At 35.4% G+C, this 17,466-nt stretch overlaps 1 protein-coding gene across 3 annotated transcripts in view; it reads left to right on the top strand.

The window, feature by feature from the left end:
* ZMAT4 (zinc finger matrin-type 4) overlaps positions 1-17,466 on the top strand; it is a 364,991-nt gene that overhangs the window by 278,427 nt on the left and 69,098 nt on the right. For all 3 annotated transcript variants that reach the window (XR_005987338.1, XM_041752405.1, XM_041752406.1), the window contains exon 6: positions 8,081-8,177. Coding sequence is in view for 2 of the 3 variants with exons in the window: in XM_041752405.1 (XP_041608339.1) it covers positions 8,081-8,177 (97 nt within the window). In the remaining variant the exon portion in view is untranslated. The remainder of the gene's footprint in view (positions 1-8,080; positions 8,178-17,466) is intronic.

Below are 17,466 nucleotides of genomic sequence, written 5' to 3'. Positions count from 1 at the left end.
AAGCCTGCTTCTCTCTCTGCCTCTGTCTCTGCCCCTCTCTCTCATGAATAAATAAATAAATCTTTAAAAAGAATTGTTTTAGCCATTCTAGGTAGAGCTCCACACAAATTTTAGAATCTACTTGTCTATATCTGTAAAGAGCCTGTTGGAATTCTGATCAAGTTTGCATTGAATCTATAGGAAAACTGAGATATTAACAGTAACAATTCTATAGGAAAACTGAAATATTAACACTAACAATTCTTTTGGGTCATGAATATGGTATATTCTGTCACTATTTAGGTAGCTCTTAATTTCTCTTAACAATGTTTTGTAGTTCTCAGTCTTGTATAGTTTTTGTTAAATTTATTTCTTTTTTTCTAAGTGTTTTAAAAATTTTTTGATACTATTGTAATGGTATTTTTCATTTTTATTTTCCAGTTGTTTGAAGCTATTTTAAGAACACAATTTTTTGCTGCTGGCTTTGTGTATGGTGACCTTTCTAAGCTCACTTATTCTAGTAGTTATTTTGTAGGTCCCTAAGGATCTTCTACATAAACAATCATATCTCCTATGAATAAACACAACTTTACTTCTTCATTTCCAATCTGCAGGCCTTTCACTTTTTCTTTTTTTACTGCACTACCTAGAATCTCTGGTTCAAGGTTGTATAAGTGACAAGAGTGATATTCTTGGCTTTTTTCTGATTTTAGGAAACTATTCAATATTTCACAGTAAATATATTAGCTGTAGGTTTTTTATAGTTGCCCTTTATTAAATTAAGAAAGTTCTTTTCTATGCTGAGAATTTAGATCATTAGTGGATATCAAAATTTGTCAAATTCTCTTTTCTGTATCTATTAATACTATATTATTTTCTCATTTTGTGTGTTAATGTAGTGAATTATACTACTTGATTTTTAAATCTTAAACTACTCTTGCTTCCTGGAATAAACAAACTTGATTATGATAGAACTGATGTATCTATGTATATACACATACATACATATACACACATATATCTGTTCTGTGTTTCTGATTTGCTAATTTTTAAGGAATTTTTTGGTCATATGACAAATATTGGTTTACAATTTTATTATCTTTTAGAGTCTGAAAACCTTTTTATTAGTGTTATATTGGCCCAAAAATGAGTATGGAAATATTTCTTCCTCCTCTGTTTACTAAAAGAGTTTATATAAGTTGATATTATGTAATTATTTAATATTTGATACAATTCTCCAAGGAATTTGCTGGGTCTAGAGATTTCTTTGTGGGAAAATTTTATTTCTAATTGAAGAAATTCAATTTAATTAATAGATAAACGGCTATCCTGATTTTCCATTTCATGTGTTAGCTTTGTAATTGAATTTTTAAAGACATTTGTCTATCTCATAAACACTGTCAGATCTACTGGCATAAAATTGTTCGTGATATTCTTTCTTTTATTATCCTTTTAAAAACATCTGTGGGATCTGTATTAATAATTATTTTTCATAATTTATGTTCCCTTTTTTATAACCTCTGTCAGATTTGCTATTAGCTAATATATGCATTATTTCTAAAAAGTATATTTGGGTTTTGTTATTTTTTTCCTGTAACTTGTTTCTGTTTTATTGATTTCTTCCCTTTATTATTTCTTTTCTTCTACTTAGTTTTGGTTCAGTGTACTTGTCTTTTTCTAGTTTCATAGGATTTAAACTTTGACCATTGTTTTTAAGCCTCTCTTCTTTTGTGGTATGAAGGTATATATTTCCTTCTAAAAACAAATTAAAAACTGATTAACTGATTAATATGTAGTATTGTCATTATCGTTCAATTCAAAATATTTTCTAATTTCCATTTGGATTTTTTCTTTGATTACAGATTACTTAGAAGTATTTTAGTTCTTTTTATAAATATTACCATTATTTATTTATTTCAATTGTAGTCAAAGAAACCACTATACAAAATATAGTTACTCAAAATTTAGTACCATTTTTTAATGGCTCAGTATATTCCCTTAGTTTACTTCCTATATACACTCAAAAAGTTTGTGTAGTCTGCAATTATTTAGTGTAGTGTTCCATAAATATCAAGCAGTACAAAATGGCTGATAACATTATTTAGATCTTTTAAACTTGACTGTTTTTATTTTTTATCTTTTGGTCTTATTGCTTTATCAACTACTGAAAGAGTAGTGTTAAAATCTCCTATTCTTATGGACTTGTCTATTTATTTCTATGTTTCTACCAGTTCTTGTCTCATATATCCATAAGCCTTATTATTTAGCAAAACTGCTCTTAGAATTGTTGGGTTCTCCTGATGAATTTCTCACTTTATAATGATAAAACTTCCTTTTTATATCTGGCAATATTTCTTATCTTGAAATCTATTTTACTTGACATTAATATAGGCACCTCCACTCCATATGCTTACTGCTTGCATGGTATATCTTTTTTTTTTATCCCTTTACTTTTAACTATAAGTATACAAAATATACCTCTGGAGACAGTATATATTTAGATCGTGCTTTTTATCCAATTTCTGCCTTTTAAATGTTTGATCCATTTACATATAATATAATTACTGATATGATTGAATATAACTAAAACATTTGCTATTTATTTTCTATTTTTCCCATCTGTTTTATATTTTCCTATTCTTTTCCTGCCTTCTTCTGGGTTAGTCAAATATTTTTTTATTATCCTATGTAATTTCTCCATAGGCTCTTTAGCTTTATATCTTTGTTTCTAGGGGATTATAATATGCATCTTTGAATGACTATCTATTTATAACTGATATTTGCTATTTTAGTACATTTAGTATATGATCTTTTAGCAGTATTCTACTCCTACCCATTCTTATGCTATTGTTGTCATATATTTAACACATATATACTACATAAATATCATAATACACAATATGATGTCATAGTTTTTTAAATTGTTTTCTGTCTTCAAATAAATTTAGAGAAATAAAAAAGATAGATATCCACGTGTTAATCACTTATTCTTCTTCTTTTTTTTTTTTTTTGTAGATATGTGTTTACATCTGGTCCATTTGCCTTCCACCTGAAGAATCTTTTTTTTTTCTTTTAAAGATTTTATTTATTTATTTGAGAGAGAGAGAGAGAAGTGTGTGTGTGACAAAAAGAGAATGAACACAGAGAGCAGCCGAGGGGGAGGGGGAGGGAGAAGCCGACTCCCCACTGAGCAGAAAGCCTGATATGGGGCTTGCTTCCAGGACCCCAGGATCATGACCTGAACTGAAGGCCCATGTTTAACCAACTGAGCCACACAGGCACCCCCACCTGAAAACCTTATATGCATTTCTGTAATGTAGGTCTACTGGTAAACTACTCTCTTAATTTTTGTTTATTGAAAATGTTTTTGTTCCACTTTCAATTTTGAAGGATAGTTTTGCAGAATATAGAATCCTGGGTTGACAGTTGCTTTGTTTTGTTTGGTTGGTATTTTTAACAGTCCTAGCCCATTTCCATTCCTGGCCCTCTCTACTTACTGTTCCCTCTCCCTGGACAACTCTAACAAGTTTTTCAGATCACAGCCTGAATCTCATCCCTCTGGTTTCATTTCACACTTCTGAGAGAACTCTGTTGAGCATACTGTCCAAAATCATCCTTCTCTGTTTCTCTCTTGTTGTCCTGTTAACAGCCTGAATGACACCTTCACAATCTGTAGTTATGTGTTTATTTGTTTACTTGTTTCTTGTCTTTTACCCAACCATCTCCATCAAAATTATTTGATATGTTTTATTCTCTCCTACATTCTTGGCATTCAGCAAAATTACCTGGCATCATAATAAAGGTACAATGATGTTTCTGTAATGTAAAATGAATACAACTGAAGTTGCAGGGGCATCTAAAGTCTGGCTTTTTGAGACTTGAAAAGACATACTGAGTAGTCCCATACTGCTAAACACTCCAGGACCATCTGTTTTACACACTGTGCTAAGAATATAAATACAAAAGTGATGCATCTTCACGAAGCTTTCCCAGATTCTCTGAGTTAGAAACAATCTTCTTCTCTATTCCCTTACATTCCATTTCTCCTGTGTTTTTTGTTTTTTTTGTTTTTTTTTTTTTTTTATCTACCTTGCACTGTTGCTATTTGTATACATGCCTTCTCTCTCCAACTGGGCTACCAGTTCCTTGTAGCAGTGACTATATTTTCCAACACATACTGGCAATCTTGCAGAAATGATCTTTAGGTATGCAAAGGTTTTAGGATACTCTTCATATGGTATTGCACTGAAAATGAATTGAATAAGAAAGTTGGCATTTTTGTTTAATAAGATTCTCTAGTTCTCTGAGGAAAAGGAGCTGTATAATTCCAAACTAATTAGGATTTCAAGTGAGCATTAATAAAAGCCTAACTTCCCACCAAGGGCACTGTGTCATGTGTGGGGGAGGACTCCTCTGCTCCTTTTCTGCCTTTGTGCCTGTTTATACCCACTGCCTTTCTAGTTTATGCTTCCTGTAGTTTACATCGTAATAAAGTGCCAGATATTTTCTGCCCACGCCTCTGTTGGGCTGCAGAGCATGAGAACTGTAATGAAAAGCACAGATCAGAATATTTTTTAGATTTGTTGGTGATCTTAAAAATGCCCATTTTTAAACATAAATATTTATGTCTGTTGCCAAGCCGAACCTCTATTTGTTATGAGGGAACTTTGATTAGTCTGTAGTCTGAAGAGGACCCGTATAAATAGCAGTTACCATTTATTATGACAGCATTGATGGAAAACCCGGGAAGGAGGAAGACCTGAAGCTGGTTTTCATATTCTGATTCCATGCATAAAAGAAGGAATGGATCAGTCCTGGAGAAGCATTCAAACAACTCACATGCTGCTTGTGATAACTTATGTTCTCTGGGTTTGGGAACTACAATCATCTTTCTGAGTCATGCACACCTGTGAAATGGAAAGGTGATGTAAGCACAGCTCTTCTTTGTGGAATAGCTTTCTTTTCTTTTCCTTCTCTTCTTTTCTTCTCTCTCTTCTCTTCTCTTTCCTTTTCTTTATTTCTTTTTTAAGACCCCATATTGTTCTAACAAATTCAAGTAAAAAGGGGTATGAGTGTATGAGCCAGTCTTTTTAAAGTGTTAGTGTGTTTGTTCATGTGTGTGGTGTGGGTTAGGTTACAGGTCTGAAACTTCTTATAGAATCTTAGGCCTGATGCAAAGCTTATCCAATCAGAATTTCTGGAAACTGTCCCTAGGAATCTGCATTTCAGCATGATTGCTAGAAGATGAATCCACACTCAGAAGTTTGAGAGTCATTGCTTGAAGTAATAGAGAGTTAAAAGTTGTCTATTGCATACTGTCAGCCTGTGCTGAAAAAGTTTTCAGTTCCTTAGGTTGATTTCCAAGAAGATCCCAGATATGCGGTTTTATTGTTTTTTTTTTTCCCCCATAACCAAACTGACTCTTACTTGAACAATTAGGTAAGTCAGTGTCCAATTATATAATTGAAACGGAAACAAACACAAGTTAGTCCTCACACTGGCCAGCCTAGCTTATCATATGACATGACATATTTCTTTGAAACATGCACAGAGGCCCTAAGAACTTGAAAGTTTCCAGGAAGTTCTGCTGTTTCTGCATTATTGATGATGTTACAACATTCTGTCAGTAGGACTCATAGGATATAGTCAGAAAACAACCTTATTAACCCCGCCATCTCTGTAGGATTAATTCATTCCTACCCCTTGGATAAAAACTGGGATAAGATTCATGAATTTTTACTCACTTTTAAACTGGAAAGAGTTCTTTACTCTCATTCTTAGATACATAAAAGTTTTATGCAATTAATTGATATATCCAGGATAGAAAAATAATTTTTAAGTATCTCCAAACTTTGTTAAAAGTTAGTTTTTTTCCCTCCCTCAGGTCAGATCTGCTTGGGCTGCCTATTTGCTGCAAGAAAAGAGAGTTCAGTAGGCTCCTCTCTTTTTCTCTGCCTAGGACTTTTGCTTTTCTTCTAGGGCTTTTGCTTTTATCCTTTTAGCTCAGAAGGTTGCCTCAGGTTCCTCCAGGGATGAGGCATGCAGGGTGTTAGGTTATAAAGGCAAGGGGGATAAAAATTGACTTGATAGATACACGTGCAAAGCTGGCATAGAAGCTACCAGATCTGGCAGGGGTTACAAACTGACTCTTCTTTTCATGGGTGATTTCATGACTTTTCAGGAACTCAGCATTACTTGATATGGGTATTCCCTCTGGGGTCATTTTAAGCCTCTAGGTATCCAGCTGAACACTTTTAGCATCTATCTGCTGAGATGTTGTTGCCTCCAACTCCGATATCCAAAACATCACCAAACCAGCTCTGTTCATACATAGTACACACATGGTCTGTGGGAAACTGTCATGAATCTTTTACTCTAGCAAAAGCTGTGAGAATACATCCCCAATCCTGCCCTCTTTCTTGCTTTGCCATCAAAGTAGCCAACTGCCATAGACTCTAGCATTTTGGATCTTGCAGGGCGTATAAAGGGTCTAGTACTTCACTTCCCAAGTGCAACAGGAGGCACTTCTCAAGCCCTCTAGGGCATTAGTTTCATTAAACTCTTTCCCCATAGGTTTGAGGTGAAAGAGGACACCTCCAATTCAGGAGGAGGGTAAGTAAGAAATAATCTACCTATTTCTTTCTTCTCCAACCTTTATTTTACACTGGTGGTGGGTGGTCAGCTCAGGATTAGAAACTGGTTCTTGACTATTTCTTTTGGATGTTTTGACCTGCTTCACTTTAGTGATATGCGCATAGGGCTTCAATTTAGGGCTTCATCTGTGACCTTGAAGAAAAATATAATTCCATTTTAATATCACTTTGAAATAATAAGAGCTAATTTATGTTGATCACTTATTATGTACTGGATACTCTTTGATACATACTTTATCTCACTTAGTCCTTCCCATAATCCTTTTAGGAAAGAGAAGTCCAGAGAAGTCAACTAATTTGTATAAAGTCACCCAGGTTGCAAGTTACACAATTTCTTTTTTAGAAAAATAAGAATGATTTTATCTCTTAGAAAATGCTGTGCATTCATCAGGGGGGGAAAATGCTACAGCTGTTTATAATTCTGGCTTTACAAGGGTAAGACAGAATTTTGAGCAAAATTAATAACAACTGTTGCTTGATAAGGATGTTAATATATTCTATTTGCCTAATTCTCACATCAGTCTTGTGATGTGAAGGACTTTGTCAGCATGTTGAGACCAGGAAGAAATTATGTGATTTTCCCTAGATCATACAACCGGGAATAATTGGAGCCAAGATTTAAATTCAAAATTTCAGATCATGACTCAGAGTTTACTTTTCTCTCTACTCTGATGGGACATAGTAGCAGAAGGAATGTGTTTCATGTAGGTCTCTGAGCTGTGGCAAATGTTTAAAATTTGGTTAAAGCTACTTTCTAACACATTTGATTCTAGATGAATCAATATTATAAAGAAGTCAATGTTTTTACTAAACTCCTTGAAAGCAAAGTACATCTTCTTCATCTTGGAATCCCCAGTGCCTGGCCTAAAGTTGATACTTTATTAATGAATGAATTGAATGAATTAAATTAATAAATAAATTAATGAATAGTTTTCTTTTAAACTCTTTGGTAGAAAGTAAGCTTTTATGTGAATTAGATTGTTATCTTTGTCTTGGGTGTTTACATTTTATAAGATGATCCTGGAAGAACTCAAACAAATGAGGTCTAAAGTTGAATTTGTGATTATACCATTGTAACAGGGTTGGAAGAGTAATTGAGACAGTGTTTCTCTGGAGTCTCAAATTTCATTACAGAGATGACAGCTTACCATGTCTATATGCCATAAGAAAAAAGTAGAATTTGCCTTGTTTGGATTATAAAATATCCAGAAACATTGCATCTCAAGGAAGCATGTTCTAATAATTTTAGGCATCCAGAAATAGAGCAGTCTGCTTCTAACTTCTGCTAAGGGAGATGCTGGCTGGGCTCTGGAAGGAAGATTGAAGTGTTGGTGGGGTAGAACAGAGGCCCTCTAAGATATTCTATCCTAAACTTTTGGAGATCCTGGTATTCATTAAGGTAACTGATGGCAAAGATGCAGCTAATCAAGTCTGTCTGTTGTCCACAGGTCTGAGGCGCAATTACAGATGTACCATCTGCAGTGTCTCTCTAAACTCCATAGAACAGTATCATGCCCATCTGAAAGGATCTAAACACCAGACCAAGTAGGTACTTTCATGCTTTCACCCTTCAGTCCTATTGCATACAATAATTTATAGTATCGTGAAAAAAAGGCTAAACATTTTACATATTACAAAATAAGTCTATAGAAATGATATCTCCTTATCTCCAAAGTTTCCCTAATATTTATGCTGGAGCCTCCAGGGTCTACCTAGCACAACTTAAAAAATGGCTTCTCCTTTTTTGGCACAAGTAATGACAAGATCTTTTGTTTGCTTGATTTATTCTTTTTTTTTTTTTTTTCAAGATCAGCTGAACACATTTTCACAAAACTTGGGAAACTTTTAGATCTATACTAAGTGTTTTTTTTTTTAATATTTTATTTATTTATTCATGAAAGACACAGAGAGAGATAGAGGCAGAGACACAGGCAGAGGGAGAAGCAGCCTCCATGCAGGGAGCCTGATGCGGGACTCGATCCAGGGGCTCCAGGATCATGCCCTGGGCAGAAGGCAGGCATGATCAGGGCTAACCCACTGAGCCACCCAGGGATTCCCCAAAATTTAATTTCTTTAATGGAACATTATTCATATCTCCTATTTATTCTTGTATCAGTTTTAAATTAGCTATTTTTCAATGAATTTGCATTTTATCTACACTCTTACATGTATTGGTATAAAGTTGTTCACGATATCCCCTGATTTTATGTATAATTGTCTTTAGGATGTTTTCATTCCTAATATGGTTTATTTGTCTCCTCTTTTTTAAAAATTTTTTGTTTATTTTTGTTAGAAGTTTATCAGTCCTTATTGGTCTTTTCAATGAATGAATGTTAAGGTTTGTTGATTTTCTCTGGATACAGTTCTTTTCTACCACTTAAAAATTTTTCTTTCTACTCTCTGTGGATTTAATTTTCATTTCCTCCTAGCTTCATTTATCATTGTTTCCTTTTTCTTCTCATATATGCACTCAAAGCTCTCAATGTTCCTCAACAGATAGTTTTAGCTACTCTCCACAAGTTATTTTTTATATCCTAGAGGTTTTAATATGTAGAATTATTATTATTATTTATTTCAATTTATTTTCTGATTTTTACTGATCTCTTCTTTTACTCATGATTATTTAAAAGTGCTTTGCTTACAACCTAATATGTGGGGGCTTTTTCTATTTAAGCTTTGGGGGACCTGAATTTGTACCTGAATTCCACAGTGGTCAGAGGACATACTCTAAATGATTTCAGTCTCCTGAAATTTGTGTAGACTTGCTCTATGCCCCAAGCAAATGTTCAGTTTTGGTAAAACTCAATGTTTCTTTGAAAAGAATGTGCCTTTTTCAGTAATTAGGTAAATGGTTCTATATATCAATTAAGTTTTTAAATCTTGTACAATCTTCTATGTCCTTACTGATTTTTTGTCTGCTTTATTATATTCATGAGAAACAGAGGTATTTGAAAAACTTTTGACTATAAGTATGAATTTGCCTATGTGCCCTTTTAATTATATTTCTTTTCTTTATATACTTAAAGGTACATTATTAGATGCTTACAAATTTAAGAATTTTTAAAAAATATTCCTATTGAATTGGCCCTTTGAACCATACTTTTTCCTCATGAAATGTCTTTCATTACTAGTAATACTTTCCTTAAAGTATAGACATCTGCTACCCCCAACTCTTCAAAACTTTCAAAGTTTCCCTTTAAATTTTACCCAGCTTTTGTTTTTTTCTCAAGTGGAAGGTTAGTACAATACCAATTCCTCTATTAGAGCTGGAACTGGAAGTCAGCCAGATGGTTCTTAACGACTCTAATCTGACCAATTAAATCAACATAAGTATTAAGGTGTCAGTAATTTTCAAGGTCTTATATTTATATTTTTACTAATAACTTCTAAAGAGGTGTTGAGATGAGAGATTATTAAATTGTGTAGTGGAAAGAATTTTGAGTCAGAGGATTTTATTTCTAGTGCAACTTTGCCACTGAGTGACCAGGGGCAGTGACAAATCTTCTTTAGGTCTCAGTTCCCTTGTAGATAAGTGTTTAGTGATGACAAGCACATAACAAGTGTGTGCTCACTTTCCTGTATCTTGCTCATGATTATGATATTTTTTCCTACTAATCCTGAATTCAGCCTTACCATTTTTTCTTAATACAGGTCCCTAGTCAGCCTGGAACTAGCAATGTTCCTCCAAAATTATGTCCACAAAATTATGTCCAAAAGTTCAGAATGTGAACTTTTTTGTAAATAGGGTCTTTGCAGATGTAAACAGTTAAGTATCCCAAGATGAAATCTTTCTGGATTTAGGGTGTGGATTTAGGGCACATGACACATGACACATGGTGTCTTTATGAGAGGAAGGAAAGGGATATTGGGACACGTGAAGGAGCAGGCTCATGGGAGGACAGAGGCAGAGACTAGGATTATTTCTACAAGTCAAGGAACACCAGGAGCTGGAAGGACTCTCTTCTAGAGCTTTTGGAAGGAGCTGCTGATACCTTGATTTCAGACATCTGTCCTCTAGAACTTAAATAAGACTTCTTTGTTTTAAGCCACCCAATTTGTTGTACTTTTTTAAGGGAAGCCTTAGGAATTGCATACATTGTGAAACCTATTTACCTTGTTCCAGAAGTATCCCTTAGTCATGTTTTATTGGGCACCTTCTTCCTATGTCTATGCCAATAAGGATAACGATGATGATGGTGGTGATGGTGGATATGGGGAGGGGGCTACCATTGTTAACTAGAAGGGAACTTCTGTACAACTGGAGTATAGCAACAAATTAAAATGCTTTGAAAGTGTTAATGTGTATAAGATGCACAGTATCCCTGTAATTGACCAGATGCTCACATCTCCTTTTTAAAGGTTAGAAAATTGAGATTCACAGAAGTGACTTGTCCAAAACCCCAAAAATAATTGATTGGCAGACCCAAGAGCAGAAGTCAGGTTATTGCCCATCAGTGCTATTACTGATATAATAATACTTAAATAATACCATTATCATCATATTGCTTTTTACTAGCATTAAAGAAGCTTTTTCCTTTTTTGGCAAATGTCATAAACAGCAAAATGGCACTCAAATTTTGCTCCACTGTTAAATAACAAGAGAAATATTAAGTATCTAATGAGATTAAAGGTTTAGAAATGCAAATGATCACACTGACATATGAAGCAATTGCCTATTAGTAGATTTTTCAGGGTTTCCAGGGGATATAGTCTGTCAATTAGTACAAATGATTAAAATGAAATTTAAAGACACATGAGTACATATCATAGACTAATGAACAATTCTCCCATAATGTACTTAAATTTCAGTTTAGGGAACACTTCAAGCCTCAGGACATTGTATTACCTAGAAATAATGGGTATAAAAATTGTCATTACTTACTTTGATACTTCAGTTGGTTGGAAATGAGACACAAGTGTTGAAAAGAGTAAGTCAGACTGACCAAAAGTGAGTAGTAATTTCTAAATGTGCTTCTCCTCTGAGAAGAAGTTTTAAATGTGATATCCATTGCTTTTTCTGCAGTTTTTCCCAGCTATTATGAGTCCTCTAGACAAAGCCTTCATATTATTCATTTGCCCATCATATTTATTTCTTCAGTGATTGAATGAATATTTAGACTAATTTTCAGAGCTGGAATATATTTGTTTTAAATACCATGGAAATCAGTTTCTGCATTTAGGATAGCAGTTAGTAATCTGAGGAGTGTACAATAATAAATATTTTTACAAATATGCCGGCCATCAGGAACTGTCTGTACTTTTAATAAATAAAAGTAGTTTAAAACCCCAAGAAATGTAGGAAGCAAGCAAATAAATGAGCAACAAATCAATGCATGGATGTCTTCAAAGATTCAAGATCTAGATTTTTTTTTGTGGAATTTTCAATGTGGTTTACTGGCACAAAGCAAAGAATTCCTTTTTTTTTTTTTAAAGATTTTATTTATTTGAGAGAGAGAGAGCACGCATGAGCAGATGGGGGGCTGGGTAGAGGGAGAGGAAAAAATCAGATCCTGAGAACATGATCCATGTCAAAGGCAGACACTTAACCGGCAGCCACCCAGGTGCCCCTAACCACAGATTTCAATAATCAAAAGGGTTGAGGCTTTGGTATTATATTTTTTCGTAAGAATGTTTTCTTTTCTGAAAGTATGGAATATATGTGTTACCACTAACATCTGGGATAAGCAGGACAAAAGACTGATTTTAAAACAGAGGTGCCTTTCCCAAAGGACATCAAGTTATTTCCCTTTAGCAGATAATCATTTGTAAGTTGCTAGGAAAGGTATGGATACAAGGGCAAAATCTGGAACCCGAGCCAACTGCTCTGCTTGTCTCACGTTATGATTCTGGCTGTGCAAAATGGCTCTTCTAGGAAATGGGGCTTACGGATTATCACCAAGCTTTTGCAGCCAAGGGGAATCCTAAGCACTGTATATAAGGTGCCTGCTGCAGGCATGAGGGATGAAGATGTAGCAGGCCTGGAGGTCAGGAAGAGTTCTCTAGTTAGCCCTGGTTTTCATAGGCAGAACATTCAAGTCCACTGGTGTCAAAAGCCCTTTCTTCTTTGAGGAAGGCCTCTGATGAAACAGAGTTCACCTTCTCAAAAGGAAGAGACCACAGCCTAAAGGGAAGAATTCCAGAAAAGCCAGAGAAAAGCTATACATCTATATATAGCACTAACGCACAGGCAATCCTGACAAGTCTATCTTTCCAAGTCTCACTTGCATACTTTTGCTACACACGCCATAATGAGGGATACATTATAATTACAGTGTGTGACTAGATGAGGCCCTTGCAGGCTTGAGAAGAACTAAATGGGGAGCACTTTGATTCTTTCATATTACATCTAGAATTACCAATGGCACCTAATATTCTTTAGCTCACTCATTTACTAGCCCCCTCCTTTTGGGGGGACTGATAATGATTATTTCATCTTGTTTGAAATTTGCATAAGTCATGGCTGTCTCTAGAGTAGTTGTGAGCCTATGGTTTAATCTCTTGGATTTAACTGTGGACCCCATTGGATACCTCTCATGTTCTTTGTTATGCTGCTTCAGTGAGTCATCCAGAACCAGTCACCAAGATTTGGTACTGAAGAGACCATCTGAATCAGGAAGAAAAAGAATTGAAAGAAGGGTGGTGGAGCCCAACAGGCCTGGCCTGGGAGGCACATCGCTTGACTCCCCATGTCAGCACCACCTCTCACACCCTGTGCAGCTTTTAATAACAAAATATATATATATTTTAAAATCAGTCTGTTGAGACTCAATTTACACACAACAAGATGAATAGATTTTAGTGGTACAGTGAGATGAGTTTTGACACTTGGGTCCACTGTGTCACTAGCAGCCCAGTCAAAGTACAGAACATTTTCAAAACTACCAAAAGTTCTCTTGGGCCCCAGTTGGGCTCATACCCCACCCCCCACCCCCAGGCAAACATTGATTTCTTTCCCCATAGCTTAGTTTGTCCTATACTGGAACTTAAAGGAATAATAAAGTATGCATTCTTTTCTGTCTGACTTCTTTCACTCAATTCAACATAATGTTTTCGAAATTAATTCACATGGTTTCATGTGGCAGCAGTTCTTTCTTTCTGTGTATGGTTTTGAATAAATCACGTCCCCTCAGTGAACTTCAGTGTCTTCAAGGAAACAGAAGGGGGCTGGAATATGGGGTCATCAAAGACTGTCATTTCTAACATTCTCTAATTTTATGATTTTGAGGTTTAGCTTCTTTAACTTTTTAATATGTTTCAGCTGGCAGAAGATTGGCTGTAAAATTATTCTGCTTTTGTGTTTACTTCTCTACTGGTGGGTGGCCCAGAAGCTGACCAATCGTTGCAGAGTTAATCCTATGAGAGGAATCCAGTCCTGGAGGCCTGGCCTTAAGCAAAAGGCAAAGAGGCTTTTCAAATGCTTATAACTTTGGGCAAAAGGAGTTGGAGTTGGTTGTGCAAGAAGACAGAAAAACAAACTTATTTTAATTTTTTTAAATGCATTTATTTGAAAGAGAGCACAAGCAGGGGAGCAGCAGGCAGGGGGAGAGGGAGAAGCAGGCTTCCTACTGAGCAAGGGAGTCTGACGTTGACAGAGCTTGATTCCAAGATTCTGAAATCATGATCTGAGCCTAAGGTGCCCCAGAAGTTTATTTTTAACGTTATTCCAAGCGGTGAATACAGAGCATAATGCTGGTAGCTCCTTAGGTGCAGGAATAGGTAAGAGGAAGTCAGGAAGGTACTAAGGTAGACTTTGGCCCCTCACCTGAGCAGTTCAGGCTTCTAGTCCTGTACTCCTTCTGGGTCTTCTGGAAGGTACTATAACCACTCTCTCACATTTCACCAGAGTTTATTAGAAATGAGAGTATGTCCATTTGTAAGCTATCTTTAGCTGCCATTGACTTTTACTCCAGCCAGACTTCAGTAGAATATTGAGTTTTGCTAGCATTTGTCTAATCTCTTAAAGGTTATCCTAGAACATGAAATGCCAGGGAATCAGATTAAATAAATTAAAGATCTCGCTTTATGTAGGTCGATTTTGTTGGGGAAGTAGGGAGAGAAAATGAGATGAAAATGGAAACTTGCTCTTGGTTGCATTACCTTGTTCAGCTCTCTATCACCTCTCTTCAGGGTGAGAGAGAGGATTGAGCAGGTCCACTTGGCTGTGATTTCCATAGTATGGATGGGGTAGTGGTGAGTAATTAGACAGATCAGCCCTTCACCCCACTTAATTCAATTCCATGACCAAAATCTATTGAACACTTTACTATGTGTGGGGCATTAAATAGGCCTTGGGGACAACTGAAGGAGAGGCAGAGATAATTATACGTCTCAACAAGTTTATAATCTAGTTGAGAGAATGCAACAAGTAGTCAAGTAATTATAGTTAAGAACTACGCAAGATACGAGAAGTGTGAGAAAATGTTGTGAAATTCAGAGGAAGAAATCATTGCATCTGGTAGGGGACCATTAGGAAAGGTGATTGGGAAATGAGTGCCATGAAGTGGTTTGGGAATGAGACCATCTGGGTTCAATCGTTGCTCCACCGTCTGCTAACTGTGTGACTTTGAGCATGTTACTCAAAAGCCTCTCTGTACTTAGTTTCCACATTAGGAATATACAGCAGATGTTTATTAAAAAAACAAACTGACTGTAGTGAGAATTGACTTTTAAGAACAACAAAAACAGCAATAGCAAAATATACCGAAGTGTATAGATAGTACAGTACTTGGCATGATGGGTTTTTTTTTTTCTTAAGTGTTAATTGCATTTCATATTAATGAAATTGCATTCGAAATGCACTTCAAAGAATGGGTAGGTGAATGCTGAGGTAACATTTAGTACTTCGGTTCCAAGTACTGTTTATGCAAGATTGTTTCAGAATTCTTGATAACAGACTCATTTCTTGCCTGCTTCTGGACTCATACACCAGTACAAACCTGTTCAGTGTTTAGAACTCAAACTGACCTTAAGCAGACAGCTGGTTATAAACAGTGATCTGAGTGAGGGCTTCAAAGAATGTCCTCATTTTGAGTTTCTTGTGCTCTTATGCTTTCTACCTGCTCCAAGTCCTCATTTTATACAACAGTTTCAAGCTTTATATACAATCTCCCAACACCAGAAAGAGCATTTTCTGAATATTCCCCTTTACATGTGGTCTTTACACTGCAGCTCCTACTCAGGTTTTCTCCTTTACCCAGCACTTTGATTATCAGTTGCATTTTGTCAAACATCTGTAATTATCACTTTTTGCTCCAAAGATTATAAATCTTGAAAATAAATCGAACAATCCTCCTGGCTGAATTTCCTAAAATCACTGTCCTAACATTCTCTGTGACTCCCTGGATAGAGTTTCTTTACTATTTTGAGTATATGAGTCTATTTTTCTTTCCCATTTGTATTTTTTATTTTACCATTCTAAAAGTATATGTATCCTTTCTACTCTGACATCCACATGTTACAGCTTATACTAGATACTTGCTAATGTCAACATTAGCTGATTAAATCCAAGTTTGAGTCACAGTGTTTGATCAATGCCTGGTCTTCCAGAATTGGTAGGATTTTCTCAAGAAACAAATGATCTCTGTGTATGAGGGTGACATCTCTTTAAGCATAGGCCGCTATTATTTAAGTTATAACTTAATGATAAACATTTTGAAGATTTTTGTGCTTTTTTTTTTTTTTGAGCTAATATTATCTAGACCATTCTATGTTGTGTTAAGAATGGCAAGATACAGCCAGAATCTGGACTTCAGTTAGAATACAAATTTACATAACCATCATTATAGTCATATAAATCTGTCATTCTTAATAGTCCTTAACAGCAAATAGAAAATATGTGTTTTTCTATAGCTTTTAGGGTTACAGAAAAATCTCAGTCCATTTCATGCTGAGTAGTCAAATACAAATCAAAATCTATAAAGTTAGCTTTTGGAAATGTTGGTGATATTTCAAGCACAGGACACAAGTAGTTCAAAGCTCTACCCACAGCCTCTGGTGCTATTATACTCTCCAGAGATCTATGTCTTTTCTTTTCCTTATTCAAGTGCCCTTTCTTCTAAAGACACCTAACAGGATAACATGTGCACTTTACTCTTTTTGATTTCCAAAACCATCACCACCGAACTTATTTCTGTTCTAACAAAAAGATCTTATAATAACCTTGAAGAAGATGAGTTTTAGACCTTTAATTTTATATCCCTGACAATAGATAGTGTTGAAATAATAGATTTCATTTCCTAACATCTTTTTAGTGCTAAGTAAGATAAACTTACTAATGGGTAAGATTTTCATGGTCAGACAACTTACGAAATTAGAATCTATGTCCTTAAAGTATCTATATCAGAAAAGGACACTTTAGGTTTCTGTGGTAGAAGAGTTTAGCTGGATATTCTAAAGTTGCTCATTTTAAATCCAGCTTTAGGTCAGCATAATTCTTACTCGTGGCAACTGAGTAGGGGAAACCTTCAGATTTTTCAACAGCCTCCATGCCTGGAAAGTTGGAATCAACTATATAGGTTTCAATTTCTTAGTCTTAGAGCCAGATGTCATAATTGTGTTATTTTATATTATGTAAGAGGCTTGAAAGTGAAAATGTGCCTCCCATGGCAAAGAAAGACCAGATAAAATGTACGCTGAGATGGGTCACTATAGCCAGGAAATTTAGTGGCCAACATCTATTCCTCTTTTATTGATTAATTGACTGATTAAGAGAGAGAGAGAGTATGGGAATGGGGGGGGGGGGTTGGGGATGCAGAGGAGAAGAGAGGGAATCTCAGGCAGGCTCTATGCTAGACATGGAGCCAACACAGGGCTCAATTTCAGCACCCTGAGATCA

This window comes from Vulpes lagopus, chromosome 4 (assembly GCF_018345385.1).
Source record: "Vulpes lagopus strain Blue_001 chromosome 4, ASM1834538v1, whole genome shotgun sequence".
NCBI lineage: Eukaryota > Metazoa > Chordata > Mammalia > Carnivora > Canidae > Vulpes > Vulpes lagopus.
Note: the sequence above shows the minus strand (reverse complement) of the source record. Positions and strands in the feature narration are given on the sequence as shown.